Consider the following 26,530-nt stretch of genomic DNA (forward strand, 5'->3'; position numbering starts at 1 on the left):
AGCCGGCTTTTTGTCAGCACAGAAAGGAGTGGCAATTTGCTGCTTGTTTTTGCACCAGCAAAAATGCAGATTGGGGCCATGCCATGCAGTTGCCGTGGCCTTAATCCGGCTTTTTCAGGAGCTGTTCCACAGTCATATCCCCAAATAAGTGCCATCACTGTAAGTGCTGTGTATACTGTATATGTTTGAGAAAGAGTGAGAAAGTTAAGGTGGTGATTATTAACAGCTTTTCCCTGCTCAAGCATGTATCCTTCTGTTTCTGCAGACCTATTTCGTATTCTTACTTCGGCACTAGATCTGCTCCTCATTTAATAAAACTGGGGAGAAAAGATGGCTAGCTAGATACCCAGCTATTTCTATCACATGAATATTTGCTTCTTGCTGCCTTCCAGCCTGAGCTTAAAGCATTGGAAAAATAATTGCTGCAGATTTCCAGTAAGGTACAGCAGTCCTTGCAGTGCTTTTTCCAGATGTGTACAAGAGGGAACTTCAGCAAGTGATGGATTTTTCCAACCCTGCAAGGCAAACTGCTCACATCAAACTATCAGGAGGAATACAACAGCCTTCTCTTCTTTTTTGCTCCTGGTTGCTCCACAGATACCCAGAGCTATGTCCATACAGTCCTGATTAGGCTAATCGGGGAGACTTAGCCATGTCTCATTATGTGTCCTTACCTCCACCAAATATTCTGGTACCCAGTTGTAATTCATTCCCCAGATACTTCAGATTCAAAATCCTTGACCCCTCCAAAATTTATGTTCTGTTACTCTTGTGACAAGTGATCCAAACTCATCCCCCCACCAGTATTTTTTACTCCTTCTAAAGTGAATTCTATATTCCATATTATAAAGAAGGAATCCTAAGAAACAAGAACAGAGCTCCATTCCTAATCAAGTGTACAAAATAAAAGTGGTACAATTATGATGTACTGCCTCTTCTCCCTGCTTTGTTTTTGAAGTTATAAATCTCTCCTAATTTTAGACAACTACCTGGTGAGTGTAAATACAAGAATAAATTGATCCTATTAGGGATACATTGCTCCACAGTCATCTTCAAATGTCAGCTAATTCATCAAGAGCAGATGTCATCTTTTTTATCATGGAGTTATAAGCTCTGTATTTCATTGTTCTTGCTCACCACTGCTTGCCCAGTTAATTGCTGCAGTCTATCCTAATATGCTGAAAAATGATGTTTGGAAAGAAGATAATTGGGCTGCTAAGAGATGCCACTGTGAATCTAAGTCTCTCTGATCATCCCAGTGCCTTTGTTTCAGTTCTTCTCACTCTCATTCAAAGGAGACAAACTTAACACTTATAATTTGGCAGATGTCACTATTCTGCTCCAAGGGGTGTGTGTGTGTGTGTGTGTGTGTGTGTGTGTGTGTGTGTGTGTTAAAATATCCCCCCAAGCCATGGGGCCAACGTTAATTAATTCTCGAATTACTCAAATTCACTACATCTGGAGTTACAGATGTTTCTGTGTACACAATAGCTACCTACACAGTTTTAAAAAGAGAAAAAATGCTGAACCCCCCTTCCCCAATGTTATCCAGATTTGCTGATAAAAGATTTTTAAAAGCCCTGTAAACTACATACAAATTGCAAACCATATGTTGAGTATGCACAGAACAAGATTCTCTGTGCTTCTTTCCTTTCTCCAAACAATAAAATAAACTGCTTGAATTTAATGATATGTTTCTTCTTCTATGAGGAAGCTTTCTTCTTCTATGAGGAATTTCTGTGTGATCAAGGAGCAGTTGTGAATACATTGTCCATTTGTCCTTTTGAGGGGAAAGAAATTCAGAACTATGGTTAACTCCTCTTCCCACAAGCCCAAAAGAAAAGTAAAAACTTGTCACAAAGGAATGTATCTCTTGGATACTGCCAACTCTTTTTCTGATGCTTTCTTGCATTTTCATCCAATTCTGTGTGCGGGCCTTCATTTAGATAAAGCAGACTTGGCCCTGGACTGCCAACTCTTTTTCTGATGCTTTCTTGCACTGTCTGTTCAAAGGATTTAATAGGCCACAGTTCTATCAAACATACATGCAACTGGCAATCTGGTTAAGCTAATATGCAAATAATACCCTCCATGCTGAAATAACTTCTACTCATAAAGGAATGACACCTTGATAAGCCTCAGTCCTAATAAATATTTGCAGCATGGTGAAACTATTACACACAGCATCTCTAAGGAAGCTAAGGAAAGGTTTATTAATTTTTCAGATTCTCCTCCTTGAGACACCGGCTGGGGAAATTTAAGACCATTGAAAATGATGCTGCCACACTATATTCATCCGGCCATTGTCTTAAAGAGGAAAATGGAAAAGGACAATAGATGTTTCATTAGGTTAATTACAGAAACTGTTTAGAAAAAATTCACCAAACCACACTTATTTTTGTGGGAAGGTGGCCTACAACAGTGCCATCACTACACATAGATTTTGTGTCAATATACAGATAAATCTCACAAAAGGTACTTATATAACAACACTCCAATGGAAAGAGCAGAAACAAAATCTATTTGAACGTGCCTTGGGGAAAGAACAGTGAACAATGCTATGTAAAACTAGCCAGAGCTAGTTTCTGCAACTGCCTATCTGTTGCTGTGCAACTGGAACCAGAACCTCAAAGCATCCAAATGTTAAAATATTACGTGTTTAATTAATGCTTAACAAAATATTCTGGATGCATAAAACATAATGAGACATCTGTATAGTATATTGTTTAAGAAGGAGGTTGACATATTTCCTGATTCAGTTACTACATAGAAAATTATCCTTGGTTGTGTCATTAAAGAAATCATACTTGCCTTCAAACAATTACTTGCCTTGTTCTCTCATAAACAAACCCTAGTGCCTTTAAAATGCAACGCTAAAGTGTAAATTTAGTGCTATGCAGACTAACAACAGGGGCCTGTTCTGAGCATGTTCTGAGCCTCTACTGAACTGATTTAGTTTATTTTTGATCCAGAGCACCCCCTGGCAAGCACCCTAATGTTTTCAGTCTGACTCTGAACTGGTCTTATGAGTCACATGCAAGTGTACAATTGGAGTGGGAGGGCATATCAGCAGTATGCATGACGATCTCTCATTAGCATTAAATCCAGTATCATCTCAGCAGCATGGAGCAGAATGAGTTACAGCTCCTGGAATTTTTTTTAAATCCCCTGTATATGCACATGTGCACTTTTCCAGGAAATATTTATGTTTATGCTTATATTTGTATATGTGCATATGCACAACTGGAATATCTTATTAAACTGTTAATTTGCAATATGTGTATTTATGTATTTTAAACACCACCTTATCTCTATCTTATTTGTGCATGCCCCCTCTGCATTATCTCTGCTTTACACACTACAAACCAAATGTTTCTATTTAGAAGTAAGCCTGACTGAGATTCCCTGGCCCTCACTCCCTCCTCAAGTGGTAAGAGGCTAGAGCAAAGACCTCCAGACACTTACAAAATGTGCGAAGGAATACTCAGGATCTCACGTGCTAGAAGTAGCAACAACAGCAATGGATTCCTTCAAGCTACCAAGGCCCCAGTCTCCCTGGCAATGGCACAAGAAAACCAGAACATTTGCTTCCTGATTTTTATGTAAGCACAGTGTGGTGTAGTGGCTTGAGTGTTGGACTAGGACAGTCTGAAAACCAGTGTTTGACTCCCTGCTTGGCCATAGAAACCCACTGGGTGACCATGGGAAGTCACACTTTCTCAGCCTCAGAGGATAGAAATGGCAACCCTCCTCTGAATGAATCTTGCCATGATAGGGCCGCCAAAAGTCAGAAACGACTTGAAGGCATACAACAACAACAACAACAACAACAACAACAACAACAACATGGTGCCAGACTTCCTCTTTTTCCAGGACATGTCCTCCATTTTAACTTTCTGTTCAAGAGGAATTCCAAAATGTCCTCCATTTTGAGCAAGACTAAGAAGCATTAATTTATATTTATATCAGTGTTTTTAGTGCTCATTTTGTTACATCCTACATTTTTCTTGATTGTCTTACATTCTACAGTGCCTTGTGTTCCTCCGCATTATGACATCTGGTCACGCTGTGTAAATATGTATGTATTCAGTTTATATTTTGCTTTTCTCCCAATATGGGAGTTTCTTGTTACGTCTAAACTACAGAGAACTATGGCTAGCTTAAACTTTGGTTTGTTGAAGTAAGGAAGGATCACATGTGGATACTTCCAGTCTATGCTTTGTGGTCACACCAGATAAGAGGAGGGGAGGGGATGGGAGTGGAGGAAGGAGAGAAGCCTTGCTTCAGCTCATGGAGGCAAAGCTAAGATACAATCTACTATCATCTCTGAACTGGGCCCATCCATCTGCCAAACATGGAGCCAAGTAGGTAGAAATCATTAGCTGAAAGAAACAGATGGTGCAACAAATTTCCTTGATCATCAGAGTGCTACAAAGGAGAACAGCATTGCCAAGTAATGAGGTGCATTTAAAGAGAGGGGCATGGATACATACTACCCAGAATGGTCAAGGGTGTGAATTTAGTTGGGCTTCCAGTTCTGCCTTCTTCTGTGCTATTATTGCTCAAGAACATAGGTAACCCAGACATAGGAAAGGTGAGATGAACCACCATCCTTGTCATCTTTTATCATAATGATAAATGCTACATGTTTTACGATGGGAATCTATACTTTATTACTACTGTAAAACAAAAGAAAGTATAGCTCGAGGATATTATGGCCATGAATGCACACACACACACACATACACACAAACACAAAGAATAATATTTTAAAATTAAAACTATGACACTTGAAACATTTATTTAGGGGGAAATCTGCGAAATATAATGGTTCTCAAGTATACTACAAAAGCTGGGGGATAGGGTTTGCCTCCTGCAGGTCCCAGTGTTACAGGTGGACATTCAGAAATCATCTCACATCTCCCTTTATCTGTCCTAAGCTATGCATGAGGTACTGGCATTTCTGAAAGGAAGTTCCAATAGGAATTCGCTGCAGCCTACAATCCCAGAGGAAAGCTGAACAAAAACATAGGAATTTAGTATGTTCCTCTTCTTTCCAGTTCAGAATTATTGTTTTTAATAGATTTAAAACAATACTCTTTGAAGTATGCATCATTTCTCAACTGTAAATCAAAACCCAAGTGGGGAAAATATGCAAGCCAACAGAACTTAAGCAGAGGCAATGGAGTGGGTGTATTATACTATAGAAATATGTAACAGGCAAAAAATGCAGTGACTGAATGTCGTGGGCTGTCAGACATTACTTTTGAAAAGCATTTGCTAAGCTTCTCTCATGTTACTTGCTATTCTAAAAGGTACTCCACTACTTCACCACTCTCTGCTCTAATTTAGACGAATGCAATTTAATTATTTAGAGACATCAGATCCATCTGAGGCTCTTACCTGTTCCGTCTCAACAAAGTTAGAAACATGTCCATCATCATTGACTCCTCGTATGAGAAACCGGGCACTAGCTCGTTCACAGCTGATCCGGGAGATGAGACAGGCTTTTGCCTGCTTATGAGAAGCATAAAGAGTGCGAATGTCCACCACTCCGCAAATGACTTTTAGCAGCCAATCAGAGCAATTCACCTGGTAGTGTTTGAAAGGGACGTGCAGGAGCTGGTTCCTGCAAGATTCAATGGTACACACTTACTATAAATTTCATATACTAACCTTCAAGTACCCCAAATATGATGCTATGCCTCTGTACCTAGACTTTCCAGCCATGCTTGGTTCTTGAATGAATCAAGTCTGCCAGGATGCCAATAACACAGGGAAAAACAAACTTTGGGCATGATTCTTTTAAGGAAGAACTTGCATAAAAAACACCATTTTATAGCATGATTGCATGGTGTAGGCTGTGACCTGAACATTTATTCTGTTCTGTTAATTTTACTCATGAAATTCTCTTTTGCAATAAAATCTGAGAATTAAACACATTGTTCCTCACTGACTGATGTAACAAAAACATTAATTACAATATTGTGATTCACCAAACCAAATTCAGACCATCAGATATTTTGGCCTGCCGGGTACTTGACAGTGTACAAACCACTTTAAAGCCACAGGTTTATTGAGCTCCAATTAGATTACACTGAGCAAGTGGTTTATGTATCGCTTGATCTTCAGAGATTATTGTGAAATATTTAGCAGCACTGCTGATTTCCCAGCACCAATGAACGAAAACTACAACCAGCAAGATAATGGGTGAATTTATGATTTTCAACATGATGGAGTTTAATGTGTTATATATGACATTATGAAAATGTATTTTAATTGAAATTCAACTACTGTTAATTTTTAGCAGTTTTATGTAAGATTCTTTTGCATGTATTTTCTGTTGCTATCACTATCCATCTTTATGCGGACCAATATGAAGTATTTTCTAAAAATCCCATTGATAACCTTGTGTAAAAGTCTCTCCAGTTCCAATAAGAGGGGCTGAATTTCAGCAGCATTGTGCCAAATGAACTTAAGAACACAGAATCTAGAAAAATTACTTCCACTGAATATCTTCAAAACATGTCAGAAGTAAAAACCTGAGAAGAGCCCTTGTGGTTCAAGGCCAGCCTTACCCACCCTGTAGCTCTCCAGTTGGACTACAACTCCCATAATGGGAGATATGGGCCTAGATCAACTTACTAGTTACAACTAGAGTAGTCTCACTGAATCAACTGAACTTACATACCATATATACTTGTGTACAAGTTGACCTCGTGTATAAGTCAAGGGAAGGTTTCAGGGTAAAAATCATGGATTTTGATACGACTTGTGGATACGTTGAGGGTAAAACTTAGGGGGCTATAACAAAGAATGGAAAGGGGAAAACACCACTCCTGTCCCTCCTTCTCTGGACTTCTGACCACCTAACACCACTTCCCAGGTGCTGGAGGAAATTTGTAACATCGGATTGGGGAGGAAAGGAAGTGGAGTTAAATGGGGTGTTTCTTTGATGGGAAGGCTTTCAAATCGGATTGGGAAGGGAAAGAAGTGGAGCTAAATGGAGTGTTTCTTTGGGGAGGGAAAGAAGTAGAGCTAAAACAGGTGTTTTTTTGATTGGAAGAGAAGGTTTTAAAATCAGATTTTGAAATTCTTTCACACACACACACACACACACACACACACACACTTGCCTCGAGGCATGATGAGTGGGGAAGAATGGGGCATCAGGTGGCACTTGTTTCAGGACCTTTCTAAGCAATATTAGTGTATTGACCTATATATAAGTCAACCCAGGATTTTAGGGTCATAAATTTCTCAGCTTATACTTGAGTATACATATTAAATGTTGATCTGCCATGTTCCTATTGATTTAATATGTTAATTTTAGCTGTGATTAGCAATTGGAATTAGGCCACATCCTGAGAGCACTGGGTTAGGGATAGCTACACCACGCCAAAGGTTGCTCTTGTCTAGCATACTTTTTTTCAGAGTGACCAGTGAAATGCTGGGAAGTTTCATAAGCAGGCCATTAACACAACAGTAACCTCTTCTTTTTGCCCACCAGCAACTTGTCAAAGCACACTGTAGGTGAAACCTGGAGAATCAAAGAGGAATTTCATGTAGAGAAGTAACTCCATTGGGTACATACAGACTTTGCAATTAATGGCTGCTGGAATACACAGTGCAATTATTATCCAATTTCACTTTAGGACTATGTGTTAGAGGAAAAATATAATAAAGAATCTGAATAGCTTCAGCAAATTGAAAACACTTACATACATAAACCACATTGTAGGTAGAGCAGAAAAATAAAATAAAATAAAAACAGCCTGGCGCCAAGGCATTTAACAATTAAATTATTTATATAGGTTTAACATTAACATAAGTCTGCAACATTGTCTTAGCCCAATTCCCACTGCCCCCCCCCCCACTCAACTATGCTATTTACCCCCAGTCAGCCCAAGAGGAGTCTCACGTACAGATGCAGCTGCTTTGGGTACATCTCTCTGCTAAGTATCATTATCACAACATACATTATGTAAAGTTCCCATTTATTATTTAAAATACTTTAAGGAAGGAACATTAAAATTTCCAAAGGGTGAAGCACACTGGCAGTTTGGAGCAGCCTCTAGCCACTTCAGCTCCAGTTGATCCCCAATTGTCCCGGGAACACGGCAATTGGATGCCATGGTCCTGAAGCTGGCTGCTGCCATGGTCCTCAAAGGGCCACCAGCAAGAAGCAGCTTTTCGCTGCTCCTTTTCTGGATGGCTATGGGCCACATTAGGTGGCTTTGGAGTGGCTGCTGGCCAATCCGGGGGGGTGTCATCTGCACACCATGCCCCCGAAGTGGCAGGAAGTCACACCTTTTGGCCCATGTGTTTTGGGTCTTAATTTTTTTAAAAAAATGGAACTTATACATTCTGTTCATCACCTAGAGTACAGATGTTTAAAGGAGGTTTACCTTTTGGCATGATTCTCAAGTCGTGTCTGACTGTACAGTAACATGTCTGTTACTAAGCCGAGGGAGCCAGCATTGTTAAAGATTACGCCATGATCATGTGGCCAGCAGTACTGCACAGAATGCTGTTACCTTCCTAATGAAGTGGAACCTATTTATCTACTTGCCCTTTTACATGCGTTTGAACTGCTAGGTTGGCAGAAGCTGGGACTAGTGACAGGAGTTCACTCCATCACGCAGCACTTGGGCCTCAAACTGCTGATTTTGTGATCCCAGAGTCAGCATCGTAACCTCTGAGCTATGGTGTCCCCTATTTAGGATTTGTTTAAAATAAGTTGCAAACACTGATTTGCATCTCAAGTTTTAAACATTCAGGGCATGGAGAAATGGAGCAAACTTCAGGACTGGTTTCGCACTGGTTTCCATTCATTAAGATAGACCGCATGTGAGCCTGAAATTAAATGTATTGGATCCCTCATCTTTCCTGCCAGCTGGAGCATCTGGTGGGCAAAGTTCACCTCTGAAGACTTTTGTCAGCTTAAGGTGGTGGGGGGATCTTTGCTGATTTGTCTATTTCTCTAAACTCTCCAGTTCCCCTTCCTGGTGCCATTAGAGCAGTGCCTCTCCTACACTGGGAGCACATTCTCATGTTCTCATAGCACAGAAGACTATGGGGAGAATGGAAAATAAAATTGCTTCCACTCTAGTTCTGGCAGCAAAACTCTTCTACTGGATCAGAAACCTTCTGTAGAAACAAGGTGTCCTTCCATCCAGAGCAGACCCTGGAGCATAATTGACACACTAGAGATATGTCTGAATCAGCACCTGTAGCCCTGATATTGTTGCATGAATCAGCAGCCCAAATTTATAGAAGTTACTCTGCGTTCAGAGAAGACAGCTGCCATATGCTTTTAGAAATATGCCACTGCCTATTCTCCAGAAGCAGTCTCTCCAGTTATGAAAGAAATGCAGCTTTCCGCAATTGTGCTTCTTGCTGGTGTGGGCAACTTGTGGCCCTTCAGATTTTGTTCCACTGCAACTGCTATAAACAGTGATAAGGGTTGATAGGAAATGCAAAGAAAATTAGGAGGGTCACATGTTCTCCATTCCTAACTTAGACATAGAAAGATACTAATCCTGCATGATACTAGTGCATGTAGCAGAAATCCCCAAGGATTTGGAGTGGAGGATGCTATCCTTCTGAAATGAAGATATAGTGTTTAGTACTAACCAGAAGAAGGAGTTTCCAGTTTGATAGTTGCTGTCACCCTGCTTCTGGGCTCGGACAGTGAGATCAAAGTTTGATCCTGCATTTGGCCAAGAGAAGAAGAACACCCCAGAACTCAAAATTTTCTTCAGGGCAGAAACACGATCCTCTTCTTTAGTTTCTTCCTGGAGAGGACAGAATTCTATTGCTGTGATCCTGTAAACTTCAGCATCAAGGATTTTCCCCACTGATGTACAGCCTGTCACAAAGACCAGGAAATGCAAAGTGCTGTTGCCTAGAAAATGACAGGTACATTACAGTTACACAGGAATACAAATGGCTCTGCCATTGTAAACTTTATCTATAAAAGCAGCCTGTCAGTCTCCTGTACTACTTTTGGTGTTTCAGAAGAAGATAAATAAGGCCTTGATGATGCTTGTGGTTTACCAAAGACCAGACCTGAGATGAAGCTAATCTGTCAGGGACTCATTGTAAATATGGCAGAAACCTAGGCTGGCATGATTAAATTCATAAATCTTTAGAAGAAGAACATTTTTCTACTAGACATTATTTATTTATTATATTGCTATACCACATCTCTGGGAGATTCAGAAAACAAACTTTGAAACCATCAACTATAGGGAACATGAAAGGTAACACAAACCTAAGCCACTTTAAAGCAGCAACAGCATATGATCAAACTAAAACTAGTGGCAGTACAATGGTCTAGACACAGTTTTTACAAACCAAAGAACTAAGTCATAGAAAATGAAATAGTCATTACCTGGCATCATAAGACTATAACAAAAGCACCAGACAAGACCCTCTGAGTAGGGCATCCTGTAACTAGACACTACCACTGAAGGGGACCCTACACCCATCTCACCTTTCTTTTGGTGGGAATACCTGGAGGAGGACTTATGAAAATGATCACAGGTTATGGAGAGATATATATACTGTATGACAGCAGAAAATCCTTCAGGTAAGGATGTGGAGAAGAATACTATATTATCCCCTATTTGAGGCATCCTCAACACTGCCCAATAATTCTATTCAGGTCTTGTAATTGTTATTTCCATTCCCATATCCAGTAATGCTCTAAATATACAAGGGTTTTGGCCATGGTTTGTTACTGCATGTAACAGAACCTAGTGCTATTCTACAATCTGCCATCTGCAATTCTTTTCAACCACTTTTTCCCCCAGTTGAGTGTTGTTAAACCATGGTGTGGGTATGGTTTTCCTCCATCCTTCTACCATCTCCTGTAAGATACTCAAACCAACCCACCCCACCATTCTTTCACCAGTATCCATGTTCCCTGTCTCGCACATTTAGATTTTTTAAAGAAAAAATTATAGTCATAGTGTTAAAGTGCTTTAACTGTAAAGCACTATACCTGTAAAAAAATGAATAGAAAGAAAGAAATGTAATTGGTAATGAAGGAGCAAAGGTTGTCAGAACTCCCCTTTATTCATTTATTAATTTGGGGGTTCTGTCATGAGGGTTATAGGTTAAGGGATAAATATTAATGGATTAAGGTAATAGTGGGTTCATGGTATATTGAGTGTATAATGGGTTAATAGAATGTATTAGAAAGAGGTAGGTTAACTGTTAGAACCTGTGCTTGCCTGTTAGGTTGGAATGTAAGGGAGTTACCCTGCCAGCCAGAGACTGTCTCTGTGCTGGGAGGGGGATCTGAGTCCTAAAGCGCGTGTTGCTTATAGACTGTTACGTTAACATGTTCAATATATTTTAATATGCTGCTATATATATATATATATATATATATATATATATATATATGTTGCTGCTATGTATATATATGGGGTGGGGGATGTTGGGGTTTATAGTTCTGTTAAGATTTATTATTAATTAGTCTAGTTGTAGCTTAAGGGTTTAGGTTTCAAGGTCACAGGTGCAGTGTGGAGATAACACCGTGTGGGAACTTAATTGTTTTGAGAGTTGGCCAAAGATCCTGGACTGGATGACATTACATCATTGGGGAGGAGATCTCTCACTGCCCGGGAAAGTGTGATCCAATTAATTTTCTCCACTGCTTGAGGGGGGTGGGTTTGCTTTCTGAGGGTTATATAAACCATATGTTAATGTATCTTTCCATTCCTGACAAAAAAGTGTTCTAGGGTACTTTCTATTATGTTCTTACAATAAACTTTCTTGTTTTTACAGTAAATGGCTTGTGGAGCATGAGTCAGAGTATTCCCAAATCTCACAAAGGCCAGTGGAAAACCTCAGAGGCAAAAATCCTGTCTGGAGGAGCTTTGAGATACACCAAGTGTTGCAAAAAGAGAACATCCAGTATATGTCTCTACCAACTGCTTTCCCAGGATATACATGTGGTGTGACAGCAATGGGTGTCACCATGTTATAAGGTGAAATTAGATCTACTGAACTGTACTGTCATGAAGTGTGTGTGGTTTGTGTGACAAGGCCAGGACATCTAGAGACAAATGTCCTTGAGGAGGCCAGGCACTTGATTGTGTATTGGAATACCCCTGTGTGTATGACTAAGCATTATTAGGTATTGTACAACTGATGTATGAGCAATCATGCACTGAGGTTGCATCAGACAAGGGTATATAAGTCCCACCTAACTGTGAACATATATGGGTCATTGAGTAGTTTGGGTCAAAGTTGTGGAGTTGTTGAGAGAAAGAGTTGTGAAGAGAGTCAGTGCAGTTGCTGTGTGTACAGTGAGTATACCAGAGAGTTCTGTATGGCTCTGTTGCTGTTGAGCTACTGATGATGAGGAAGGAAGTATTGTACTTCCATCCTAGAACTGTCTTTGTTCCTGTGTCTGTAAATAGATCACCTGTAAATAAATATCTTCACTGTGAGCTGTTCAGTCCCACTTCCTGATTTCATCAAAGTGTCTCAAGGTCTGGCAGAGATACTACATTTCACATTAATGCCTCAGTCTCAGCATGACATTGGGATAGTCTACATCCTTCCCCTTCCTCATGAGAAAAATGCTTCTCTAGCAAATATTCTTCTATTAGTTTTTGTTTTAATCACTTTATTTCCCAGCAGAAGAAACAGCTAACCTAGAAGAAAGAAGGACTGAGTGCAAATTAAAAAGGAAACTGCTGGGCAAATCTCTCATCCAGGGATAGCTGTAAAAACAGTGACAAGAGAAGCTTTAAAAAATCTACAAGGGAAGGATATGCAAATGGAGTTCCCCAAAGGTAATCTTACTTTGAATATTTATTTCGTAATTCCAGATGTATTGTTCATGACCTTATTTGCAAATATATGAAATCAGTGTGCATTACCAAATAGCCATGAACAACTTCCTGTTCCAAAAATAAAATAAAATAAATCCAAAAACAAAATAAATGTTTGCTTCTAGATCACTGGTATAATTTACCCCCAGAGTATTTGAAATTCAGCTAATATACAATTTCCACTGGAACACATTTTAAACCTCTGCTGAGCCAAAGGCAAAGAAAAATGTAAGTCTTAAAACACTAATGAAAGAGCCTCAAGAGATTCCTGAACTTAGTCTTAAAAACAAACCTTCCTCGTGACATGAAGAGCTGAAGAAGAGAATAATCTGTCCTACAATAACAGGCTTCAACCTATGAATGTTTTCCTGGCATTTTGTTTTTAATAAACTATACATTTGTGGATTATTTGGATACTGTTTTTGATGGTGGTTTTTTTTAGCCCCCACTTTCCATTTTTAGTACAATTCTATAGTTACAAAATGCTTTAATGGTCCTGCGAGATTCTTAGATCTGAAAGTAAAAATATGAATACATTTTAAGTAGCTAGTAATTCTAAACAGCAATTAAAATTGCTAGTACATTTGCTAGTACTACTGTTTCTGGCCCTTAAAAATAAATCATTTTATTAGAAACAACAATATAAATTTTAGTATAATGAACATTTAGTATAATCTCCAAAAATTATGCCCTCTCCTACATTTCTGCTACTCAGTACTTGTGGGAAGACGAAAGGCTTCATCTCAATAGAAGAGCTGTTGGGCAACTTCTGCTTCTTCCAAGAAGAAAATTTGCTCTCTGACATGTAACTGGTCCTTGTTAACAGCAGATATAAAATTACTGAATCTACCAAATAGATCCCTACAGACAGCTCTTATAGCTGATGCATACTACCTGATGGTAAATGTTCTTACTATCCACTTCAACATATGTAATTCCTGTACACACGGGGAACATTTATTACCACAACATGGGCAGAACTCACATTGAATTGAGAGTGAGTTATGTTCCTTTGAATCCTTACCTGGGCTGCATCTGCACTGCAGAAATAATCCAGGTTGACACCACTTTAACTGTTATGGCTCACTGTGATGGAATTTTTGGGAACTGTAATTTGTTCTGACACCAGAGCTCTCTGACACAGAAGGTTAAATGTCTCACAAAACTCCAGTTCCCATAATTACATAGCATTGAGCCATGGCAGTTAAAGTGGTGTTAAACTGGATTATTTCTGCAGTGCAGATGCAGCCCTGGTCTTGAAACTTGTGTCCTTCAGATGCAGTGGACTATAAGTCTCATCAACCCTAGTCAGCATGCTCAGTGGCAATGTTTATAGGGTATTAATTATATTTGTATTCTGCATCAGGGACTCATTGTGGCTCACAATATACATTTTTAAAAGTACAGCTGCAATACATAATATTTTTTAAAACCAGTTAAATAAACTACAGTCTTATGTTCAAAATAGTAGTAAATTAAAAACAGTTGGAAAGTATTTAACACATAACAAATGAGAAAGAGGACAACACACACACATTCTGAAGAGAAAGAGGAAAAACTGCTGATCCAAGTTTCTAGCAAGTCAGTCCCTTTTGCTGTTCAAATTCCACAGCAACAGGACCAAAAGCCTGTCTAAAGGTCTTTTCTTGCTGGCAGAATAAGAATAGACCTATCCAACTCAGCAATTTGTGACCTGTAGTCAACAAAACACAAGCAATTTTTTTCTGGCACCATCTATTAGCCATCATAAGTTTGCAACGTGATCCCTAGTGCCTCTTCCTTCCCTGACACCTGCTTGCACTTCTGGGATCTCTCGCTCCTTATATGGTAAGAGTCTATGCTGCAGAATTTTGAGCATTATTTTGCTTGCATGGGAAATAAGCATGATGGACCTATAATTACTTCAATCTTCTGTGTCATCTTTTTTAAGGATGAGAATGTATATTGATTTCTTCTGGCCTGTGGACCACTGCTTTGTTTTCCATATTTGTTGACAGATTTAATTAGAATTTAATTTGATTCTGCCTAGGTGGATTGTATCTGTTTCTGCGGACTTATTCTTCCCAATTGCTTTGAGTGCAGCCTTCACTTTGCTTTCCAAAATTGGAGGTTTGCCTTCGTAAGTTTCTTATGCCATTCATGCCTTGTGCCATTCATCCCTTTACATTTTTATATAGCTCTTCTGTGTATTTTTTCCATCATTTTTAAATTTCATTGTGGTTGTTTATTGTGTTCCCTTTATGATCATACAGCATCTCCACCCTTGGTTTAAATTTTTTTTTGAATTTCCATATTTCATGGAAGAAGTCTCTTGTTCCTCCTTTTTTGTTATCTGCTTCTGCTTTTCTGCATTGATTGTTGTAATAATTCTTTTCGTCCCTGCACACTAATCATTGGCCATTAGCATTCATGGTTCTGATCTTGTTCCTGTCTCCCTTTTCTTTTGCTTCATACTAATATACTTACTATGCTGCTGAAATGCATCTGTTGGTTCAATCCAGACGTATACCTCTGCATCCAGAATGAAGACAATGGCCTGTTACAGACTGCCAAAATAAAGCTGCTTCGGGTCTCTTTGGAGGTATGCTATTTAAATGATGCATGGGTCCTAAGAGTCCGGAGGTCGTGCCAAAGCCACACTCCATTCCTAAACACTGGAGTGCAGCTTTGGTGCAGCTTCCGGATTCTTAGGATGCATGCATCATTTAAGCAGCATACCTCCAAAGAGACCCGAAGCAGCTTTATTTTGGCAGTCTGTAACAGGCCAATGAATTGCTAATAGATTCAGTTAACCTCTTGCCGTTAATCAGTGAATAAAACAACTCTAATAACCTCTGAAGAATTTTCATTCCAGAGGTGAAACCCACGTGGTTTATACAGAAATGTGTGCTGACTGGGTCCACTTTAGCAGATGAGGGTTCAAGGGAGATAAGGAGAAAGCAAAGCACACTACGTGGTGAATAAACTGGTTTTTTCACACATCAATCTCTCCTTGCCTCTAGCTAACCTCTTTGAGTTAGTACCATAATAAAAAGTATCATTAAGAATACATGTTACAGCCTTCTCCCTTCATTAACATCATACACTGCACTGTCTTCAACAGTCCCACTGTGATACACAGCTGAAAAGAGCCTCTAATTCTGTCTTTGCTGTGTGCTTTGTCACCATGGATACATTACAAAGGAAGATACCTTCAAGGTTTTAGATCTGAAAATGGTATCTTTATTAGTGGATGACATGAAAATGCTACCAGCCATGCAGGCAGTAATTCATGTTTCCATTATTAACTCAGATTTCCATCACCCCAATAATTAATGTTAGTACTCTTTAAAAGAAAGGAAATGTCCTGTTACACATGACATTTTTCATTGCATTATTCATTACAGTTTACCATGAGAATACCAGCTGGCTGAGCTGGGTAGGGGACCAGTATCCCATTTTTTAATGCAGGAGGAAGCTCCCACACAGCTCAGCAGGGCAAGGCTCTGTCTGGTTCTTCCAAAAAGGAAAAAAAGAAATCCCTGGCACTTCAAAGCATCTTGTTGCTATGAAGTCACTCTAGGAAGTGGGAGTGACTGGTATCCAGCCACCAATACTGGCTTAATATGCAATGTGTGGGCAATCAAGGAAACAAGACAGAGCAGCACATGGACCTTCATACCCATGGGCCCCCTTCTGCAGAATTAATACGCAAAGGAGGTTGCAGCTGCAGAGAAATCCAAACCATGCTTATTAGCATCACAGGTGAGATTCAGAGATTATGTCAGGGTCATGTGGGAGACAGCAAGACAAAATTAGGATCATACGTGAGAAAACCTGGGGTGGAGTGGGGGGAGTTCCAAAAAGCAAAATGATGTCATTTGACATAGGGAGCTTCAAAATTCATGGCAGAGGTGTGGAGATGAACTAAGTTTTCTGGCATCAAATCAGAGCCACAGGCAGCTGTGCATAGCTCAGGACCTGAAATAAGTATTCCTGAGCTAAGCACACCAGCAGCAGGTTGCCACAAGAAGAAAACCTGGCCAGAGCAACTAGAGCACAATTGCAGTGCCAAATTGATATGATCACGTAGGAAGTGGAACCCCCCACAGTGATGAAATCACAACTCATTGAGGAAATTGAAATCCTTCATTACATGCTGTTAAAAACACAGAATTTCTGACTATTTGAAATTTGATGATGAATCTGATATACCAGCTGAGATGCCAGCAATACAGTATGAACATGAATCTCACCCCACCCTCATTGTTACTGTTACACACTAAGCTAAACGACAATACAAACACAAGATTAGAATGAATATAGTAAGTTTTATCAGCTAATATAAAACAAGTTTGAGGCCCAGCCCAAACACTTTAGCTGTTCATTCTGCTTCAGCCTATCCCAACAAAATAAACAGTGAGTTATTTTGAGCAGACAAGCACACGCTCTGCTTTTCAAAAAGACACAAACCTGATGACCATCTTTCTAAAATCTGCCCTTGTTATAGTTAAAAAGGCATGTTATAACTCAGGTGCAGTGCAACAAAAAAGACTCATGCCATTGCACTGCATGGGAAATGGGGGTAGAGGCATGCATATTTTCAGTATTGGCAGTCTCCAAAGAACAAAAAGAATTATTAACTAGGAATTCCTGCAAAAGTTTTGATTTATGAGGAGGTGCACAACCTGCAGTCTCCTAAGGTCTTAAATACCCTTCCCATGGGTTACCTGGTCTCTTGGTCAGCGAATTCTCCACCACCACCACCCATTTCACATACTCCCCCCCCCCCATTCCTGCTAGCAGTGAAAAAAAAGCACTCTGTATATGAATCTCTGGGAAAGGAGTCGGGAGCCTTATTATTATAATCTCCCCCAGAGAGCATGCAAAATAAGAAAAAAGCTCTTCCTCCCCTTGTAAAAATAAGCACACGTACATGCCTGTGTGCATGTGTATACGCATATATTCCCCTTCAAAGAAGTATTATATGGTATCATATGTGACCATTGGAGTCAATAATCTGTGATCCACCTCTGCCTTGTGACAAAAGGGGAAATTGTTCCAATTAAAATTTAATCAACAGATTTTGCTTTAATTAAGTGGATAGTTCCTCTTTCTACAGCAGCTCCCAAGGGGTCAGAACCTAAGTCATTAGTTATTCTGCAGAATTATATAACACTTCCTGTCTGATTTGCTAGCCAGTCATGCTGTCCTTTTTGTCTCTTTCATAGGCCAAATATTTGGTTTTAAGCCTGTCTAGTCTCCACACAGTGACTAATACACATTTCAAAAGATTTAAAGGGTATTATGACTTGTAGCTTTACAAACTGTCTACTGTCATGTCGGAATTGCTCTTTGTCATCAGGCATTTTTCAAAACGTAAAATGCTCTTCTGTGCTCCAAGAGCACCTATTCCTTTTAGAGGCCCCACATCCTACACAGGCAGCAAAACAAAATGGTTCTTGTACCAAGAAGGCAAGTGAGTAGGAAGACAATGCAAGTCGCATGGAAAGGAAATTAGTGCCTTCTGTACATTAGAAGTCATTTATTAAGGAAAACACATCATTTGCATCCACACTGCAGAAATAATCAGGTTTGACACCACTTTAATAGCCACAGCTTGATGCTATGGAATTCTGGGAATCAGAGCTTTGCTCTGGTGCCATAACAAACTATGATTCCCAGAATTCCATAGTATTGAGTCATGGCTATTATAGCGGTGTCAAACTGGATTATTTCTGCAATGTGGATACAGCCATAGAAAACAAAAAGAATAAGTAACTTGAGCATTATTTCCATACAATCACATGGGGTTTTAGCTGTGGGATAAACCCCTACACCAGTGTGATGTAGCAGTTTGAATGTTAGACTAGGATAGTGGGAGACCAGAGTTCAAACCTCAGCTCAGCCCTGAAACCCGCTGAGTGATCTTTCTCAGCCTCAGAGAATGGCAATGGCAAAATCCCTCTGAAGAAACTTGCCAAGGAAACCCTATGATAGGGTTGCCTTAGGGTTACTATTATTATTATTATTATTAACTTTTATTTATAAAGCGCTGCAAATTTACACAGCGGGTATAAGTTGTAAATGACTTGTAGGCACACAACAACAAGAACAACAACAATTATCAATAGAAAGTGACATGACACCTATGACTACTCACGGAGTCTAAGAGTCTTGTGGCACCCTAAATGCTGACAAGGGGTTTTTTTGGCATAAGCTGTAGCCATAGGCTACAAACTACTTCTCAGATGTATGGAGGGTTGTCTCAGTTGGTAGAACATTATACTTGTACTGAGGTGTGTGGGAGTTGTAAGGGAACTGAAATGTAAGGAGAACATTTTGTTCACAGTTTTGGTACCTTTCTGTTACTTCCGTATCTTGTTGTTTGTACCTTTTGCATTTAAATTCCTGTGCACATCTACAATCCACCTAAGTGAGTATTGCCAGATGAGGGAAATGCTTCATGTATCTCATGAAGTGGGCTACAATTTATAAAAAACTACAAAAAAAAACTTTATAGATATTCACAGAACTATATACTAGACACGGGTGGGCCTCTGGTTTGTACCACAGCCTCATCCATATCTCCACAATTCTTAGTGAAAGGGACATTTTTATTCCTCCAAATGTACTTTTTCTTGTATAATTTACACACAAGCAGACCTACTATTAATCCAGGACACTGTCATCTGCACAGTTTTAAAAAAAGGGTCCCCAAATTCCAATTATCTACCACTGACAGCTTACTTACTACAAACCAGAAATGGGCAAAGTGCAGCCCCCACGCCAAGGCTCTTTTGCAGTTCCCCAAATCTGGAGGGACTAGAAATGACTGTGTGTCCAAGTGGCAATCGTGTTCTACCAAATACACCTTGTACTTTATTCTGCAAGTGTTTGTATGTGTTTGTATACATAGCTATTTAATGTATGTCAATTTTGTTTAATGTAACTTTATTGTAATTAACTATATATTTTGTCTCTCGTGTGTTTTGTTGTTTATATTTTAGTTAATGTTGTTATTCTTTTCTATGGTTCCTTTTTGTTTTGTTTTTTCTGTTTTTGTTTTTTGCCCTTTTGGGCCACATTGGTCGTACTTCTTGTGCTTTCCTTTGTATTATATACAGGATATGATCACACCTATTGATAAGAATTTCTGTCCGAATCCAGGGTAAAAAGATTAACGATTATAATTTTGTATGAAAAATGAGAAAAAGGTATAGGGATGTAGGCTGAAGATATGAGTATATGGAAAATATTGTAATTGAAAAATGGGGATGGGAGGAAAGGAAGAATGAAAGAAAGTGAAGAGAAGAGAAGAAGAAAGAAGACCAAAGGGCAAGGACTTTGTTAGTTGATGATGAAGATAAAAGGGATGGAAACCGTACTTTGGACAGAAAATACAAGAGAGAACATTATTAGGGGAGGAAAATCAGAACAAATGTAATGATACACAAAGGATGAATATTTATATATCAAGTTTTTTGTGTTGTATTCTATGTGAACCTATATGTATTTTAATGTCAATAAAATAAAATGTAAATATTAAATATACTTTATTCTGCAGAAATAAACTTTCCTTTGATTATGGAACATTTTGGATTTCTCAATGAGACCACAAAGAAGACCCCACCAAATGAATAGTGTACGTTTTTTTAAATCGTGGAATATGAACAGATCTCCATGATATTGATACTTTTAAATCCTTGACATCTCTCATTACAATTACTGGAAACTGATCTTGCACTCAGGTACTCCCAGTTGATCTTGTGTTGGGTACCCACATTCCAGCCTATCTCAAACGCTTTAATACAGAAAAGCCAACAAAAGGAAAAGGCTATGGGTCAAATTAATTGTACGATCATCATTACACTTAACACTTTTCATTTACACCTTGGGCACTGCTTTTGTTCTGCTTATATCATCATTACATGCAATACACCAGTCTCCTTCTAAGACACAAAGAATTCACCACAGCATCCATCTTACTCACAATCTTTTAACTTTTTTCCAGAGAGAATAAATCTGGAAAGATAGCCTGTGATCAGAGGCTGTGAGGATTTGGTGAATGCATTTTCTCTCCGTGCTTTAGTGGGATAAACAATGTCTTTTGGTGGAGCACTGGAAACCCTAATTGTGCAAATGGCTGTGAAGTGAGGTCTGGGGGGGGGGGGGGTATGTGCTGAAAATGTTGTGATCAGGATGCTTAAATTAAAAAGTCAACAAAAGAGAGAATATTGTTAATTGAAGGGCTACTACCTTAGTTAATCATGAACCATTCATATAAGGAAATCCTGGAGCCTTTTGTTCCTCCAGAATTCCTGCGGGATTGAACTCCAAAACATCTGGAGGACCAAATGCTGAAAACTATTGTTGAGTGTAGCACCTTTGACACTAACTGGAGGGGGGAGGGATTATAGAATAAACTTTTGTGGATTCCAGTCCATTTCATCAGATGCAGAAACTACTGACATTAATAAATACAACATAACTATTCAGAAAACAAACATGAAAAACATTCTGTCCAGCAAAGATGCTGACTCTTGACATAAAAAAGATTTCCACAATTACAGTGGTGCCTCGGGTTACGAAATTAATTCGTTCCGCTGTCAATTTCGTAACCCGAAAGGCTTTCGCAAGCCGAATCCCCATAGGCGCTAATGGGGAAAAGCCGCGATTTGGTGTAAAATAGCGCCGAAAAGCACCAAAAGTTTTTTCGTAACCCGAAAAAACTTTCTTAACCCGAAACAGTTTTTTTAAATTAATTTTTTTCGTATCCTGAAAATTTCGTAAGCTGGGTAATTCGTATCCCGAGGTACCACTGTATATGGAGAAAACACCATGCTGTTAACAAGCTGTGACTTACAAAAATCAGAACTAGGCTTCCTTAACACTGTATCTCTATGCTAGGGCAAAGGTCACTTTCTGAATTTCTGCCTATCAGGGCATAGAGGCTCAATCCCTAAGAGAAGGTGCAAAGTCACTTTCACAGCTCCTTGTCAGAGAGAATGAGGTTCAAAATGTATCATTTCCAGCATTGCAATTTGAGTTTTGACCTATTGTACATCACTCTCATGAGAGGAAAAAAAAAAACATCCATGCAGATACAAAATCAAAGAACAAAAAAGAAGGCTAGGAAACAATGTTAAGGACTCCAACAGGATCATGTTAATCTTTTATTATGAGTTTCCTATCAGTTCAATGACACCAGGTGTGGCAAGCCAACCTTTACTTCACCTCTTTTCTAGGAATGCCTCTACACAAAGGATATGGACAAACATGTAAAAGTAACAAAATTCCCATACCTCAGCTTTACATTAAATAGATACCTGAAGAAAGAACTGTAGCACTTCCATCCAAGCTTTCTCAGGCTACTGACTGCTCAGTTTGACTATCCCTGTCTGTGAGCTGCCCAGCCCTACAGAAATATCCCTGGCCTTTGGGAGTTCCTTTCTTTTCCCATGGAGAATGAAGAGGCAGGTGTACAGTAGGCCAAGCAAGCCCAGGTATTTCCTTCCCCTGAAAGTAGCTTTGGTGAGTTATTCATAGGATCCTGAGACATTTTATTAGGGGCTGGTTCCTTCACTTTCTCTGAAAAGGAACTCACTGTTCTCTCCACTTGGTTCTTTAATAAACAAAACTGAACTGAAATCTTGAGTTGGTCTGCCTCTTTCCCCTAGATCCCTAGCTTTATATCCATGAGTTAGACACTCATTAATATGTTAAATTGTTTGTTGAGGAGTTTAAAGAAAGATTCAAAAAAGTATGTTCTTTTCCCATAAGTATACATCGTCTGTATTTTAGTACATCCTGGACATAAGGAAGGGGTAGAAATGATGTGGCCCTCCAGAGGTCATTGAACTGCAAGTCCCTGCATTCCTCAGCACTGGCTAGGCTAGCTAAGGCTTTTTAAAAAAATTAAGACCTTTAAGTTCAACCAGAGGGCCATTTAGTTCTCACAACTGGCATGTTATTCAGAAGATGAGGTTTTTTGACAGAAAAAGAGTGCTCTGCAGCACATTCTGCCTAGCATGACTGGAAGTGCAGGTACTGGAGACATGTGTTTCATACCAAGGTTGGCATCCTGTTAGTGACGTAAGACTTAAACTATGCAATACGCGCAGAATCTTTTTTTGACAATGCACAATGGTCATATCTAGAGTTGTGCATTTGAGATCACTGTGTACATGGCATGGAACACTAACATACACAGAGTATCATGTGAATGCATATTGCATCTATGCATTTCCTTTCCACATTACCCACTGCAGTTGCATAACGGGTTGTCAGCCATGCCCATTGGCCACAGATCCATGTACAGCATCCTTCATTGGTATTCAATATAAGGGTTGTGTAACACAACTCCACTGGTTATTTGATATTTATGTTTTATAATCATTATTTAACAGCTTCTCTTTCACCTGGAGCCCCCTTTCTAAGAAGTAGTCTTTTTAAAGTTAACAAAGGCCCCATACAGACAGGCCAAAATAAAGCTGCTTCGGGTCACTTTGGAGGTATGCTGTTTAAATGATGCATGTGTACTAAGAGTACAGATGCTGCGCCAAAGCTGCGCTCCAGTCCTTAGGACTGGATCGTGGCTTTGATGTGGCTTCCGGACTCTTAGTATGCATGCATCATTTAAGCAGCATACCTCCAAAGTGACCCAAAGCAGCTTTATCTTGGCCTGTCTGTATGGGGCCAAAATAATGTTGTCAGTTCACTGGGAGTAATGATACATGATCTCTCTGATTCTTCTACAAAGACACTCTATTAACTGGCTGCTTACCAGATTTTAACTGGAGCTCTCCTAGGCATCCATAAGCATCCATGAGCTTCTCATATTGCCCTTTAATTTCTTCTTTTTCTTCAGGAGCTACAGAAAATCACACAACAAAAGAGAAAACCCCTTAGTTTTTCATTCTATGGCAACACTTGAAGATAATAGAAACTGATAAGACCTATACTTTTTTTAGCTGGGAGAAACAGTTTAGCTGCCAAGTGTTTCATCCTATTAATACCAGAGACCCTTGCCCCACTGGCCATGCTGGGTAAATGCCTTCAAGGGACATTTTTGCTATGCACTGGAGGCCTTTTTAACAACAGAAAGTGAGCAAAAGTCACTTCCTGATTGGAAAAGAAAGGCCTCTCCTGTGTCTATAACAGCCCAGGGTGAGGAATTGTGTGTTTGTTTTTTAAAGGAATTTGACTTTTGGGAGGACTTTTGGTTGTTGCGTGCATTCAAGTCATTTCTTACTTATGACAACATTAACGTATCATGAGATTTTTTGGCAAGATTTCTTCAGAGGAAGGGTTGCCATTGCTTCATCTGAGGCAGACAGAGTATGGAGATTATTGCTCTGTTCTTAAATTGTGGGACAGAAGCAGGATTGAAACAGGATTACAACTGTAATTGCCAGATCTTACCACACGACCTCATGGCTAGGGATTAGCTATCCGGTTGTTATTCATACTTCTGCTGCTGCTTTTAACGAACAGGAAAATCTCATGGATACCTGTCCATCATGCAATTAACCCCTTATTGAAGTATGTGCCATAGGTCATTTAGGGGTAATTCACTGCACGCATCCCAATACTAATGAAATCAAGATTTCTTACTGCTGAGGAGGGAACCATTCATTTTTGGCAGAAGAAATGGGATTTAAAGAAGTTTCACTGTACACACTCCACTCCAAATGAAGGCAAGCCTACAGTTACTTAATCTTGGATATCTGGCAGGTAAATGGAATGGTAGTGCAGTAAGATGCATTGCCAACCAGTTATCAATTCACAATTGTGTGGTACAGTAATGTGAAAAGAATCGCTACTGTTTCAGGTGTTTAAAAAGCCACAGTAACATCAGGAAGGAAGCTTTGTGCAGTAATCTCCAAAGACTTGCCCAAGATCACCCAATTGGTTTCCATGGTTGACTGCAGATTTGGACCTTAGTCTACAGAATCATAATCCAACACTCAAACCACAACACCATAGTGGGCCCGGGGAGGCACAAAAACAGGCATGGAGGCTGGAATCTAGCTTGCACTTTACTTACCCCTTGCTCCTCCTATGGCTTATGCTATTTTCAGTTATAGTGTTTTCAACATTAATTGTATTTGGAGCCCCAAGAGAAACTTCTAAAATAATAATAAAATAATAAAACTTTTATTTATATCCTGCTTATTTGTAAGAAACAATCAAAGTGGCTTCTTAGGGCATGCCTACATGGATGGATACAACTAAGATTTGGGGCTAGTGCCACATCTGATGGGAGCTGTAGTGTTGATTATGCCTGTGAGTGAAGCTAGGGAATTGTTACCTGAATGGGGGAGCAATGCACACTTAAGATTTGTACCAATGGAATACATTCTAAGTCTAATTTTTCATTATGTCAACAAATTCCCGGTGTCTCTCATTCTTATATTGGAACTTACCAAATAATGTGCTGGTACAACATTCTCTCTTTGAGGGACTGTTTGAAGACAAACAAGAGTTTGTTTTCAAGCTTACAAAATAAGCAGCTTTGCTGATATATAAATATAATTTTTTTTGAAATTCTGGAAATGGTAGTATTTGGGAAATGGTGTGTTGCTAACAAAACAATACAGTACACAGTAATAAATACCACCTTCTGAGGCAGTGTATTTCATCACTGAACATGTCTCGCCACCAAGAAATTCGTTCCAATTATTAGATTGAATCTCCTTTCTTGTAATGGGTGGGTGGGTGGGGTGGAGTTGGCAGAAGGGAAGACTTTCCAAAGAAGGCATCTTTGCTACATATTTCAGTGCAGCAGATCTTAGGCTTTATCCAAAATTCTGGGAGGTAGAATACTCTGGGCACATGAATAGGAATTCCTATTGCGGTCCTATAGCTTTCTCACTAAAAGGGGACTAGAGCTGTTCCCTGTGCAAAACTTTATATCTGTTTCAATGTCCCCAAAGAACAGGCACTGGGGTCAATGAATTAGGAGATGCTAAAGTGGACAAAAGAAACCTTGTCTTTAGCAGTGTGGCAATAAACAACAGTTAAACTGAAAAAATAATGTGCATAGCTTGACATTTTAAAATGTAAACAAGAGTTAAGGAATGCAAGCAATTTTTAACTTTTGAAATCACAGTTCATTCCCTTGTTTGAACCAGTAAAATGAAATATGTTTAACACAGCATGTTGGTTCTTTCATCGAGAAAAGCCCTGACACTAAAGTTTGTTTTTGATTAGTGCAAACATTTAATGGTCTGGAAGCAACAAGAGAACCAACAATGTCCATATCATTGAACATTTGGAAGACATGGAAATTACAGAAAGTTTGTCAAACTGCATTAATTCTGCAGTGTAGATGTAACCTAGGACTAGGATTCCCAGAGACCAGGATCAGAATTCCACCTCAGCAATGGAAACCTACTGAACAAGTCACAGTCTTTCACCTTAGAACAGTGGTTCCCAACCATCCTAATGCCGTGACCCTTTAATACAGTTCTTCATGATGTGGTGACCCAAACCCATGAAATTATTTTTGTTGCTACTTCATAACTGTAATTAAATAGGTGTTTTCTAATGGTCTTAGGCGACCCCCATGAAAGGGTCATTCGACTCCCAAAGGGGTCCCGACCCACAGGTTGGGAACCACTGCCTTAGAAGATGACAAATGGCAAACCTCCAATGAATAAATCATGCCAAGAAACTCTATGGCAGGGTCACCA

At 39.4% G+C, this 26,530-nt stretch overlaps 1 protein-coding gene across 1 annotated transcript in view; it reads right to left on the reverse strand.

The window, feature by feature from the left end:
* The window catches only part of SYNJ2 (synaptojanin 2), an 89,605-nt gene that overhangs the window by 55,035 nt on the left and 8,040 nt on the right, over window positions 1–26,530 (reverse strand). Inside the window, exons 2-4 of the mRNA XM_089530124.1 lie at window positions 23,620–23,706; window positions 9,637–9,907; window positions 5,404–5,629 (exon numbers count right to left, since the gene is read on the reverse strand). Coding sequence (XP_089386250.1) covers window positions 5,404–5,629; window positions 9,637–9,907; window positions 23,620–23,706 — 584 coding nt within the window. The remainder of the gene's footprint in view (window positions 1–5,403; window positions 5,630–9,636; window positions 9,908–23,619; window positions 23,707–26,530) is intronic.

The sequence above is a fragment of the Sceloporus occidentalis genome, unplaced genomic scaffold (genome assembly GCF_023333645.1).
Source record: "Sceloporus occidentalis isolate IW3139 unplaced genomic scaffold, rSceOcc1.0.p SCAF_6, whole genome shotgun sequence".
Classification (NCBI taxonomy): Eukaryota; Metazoa; Chordata; class Lepidosauria; order Squamata; family Phrynosomatidae; genus Sceloporus; species Sceloporus occidentalis.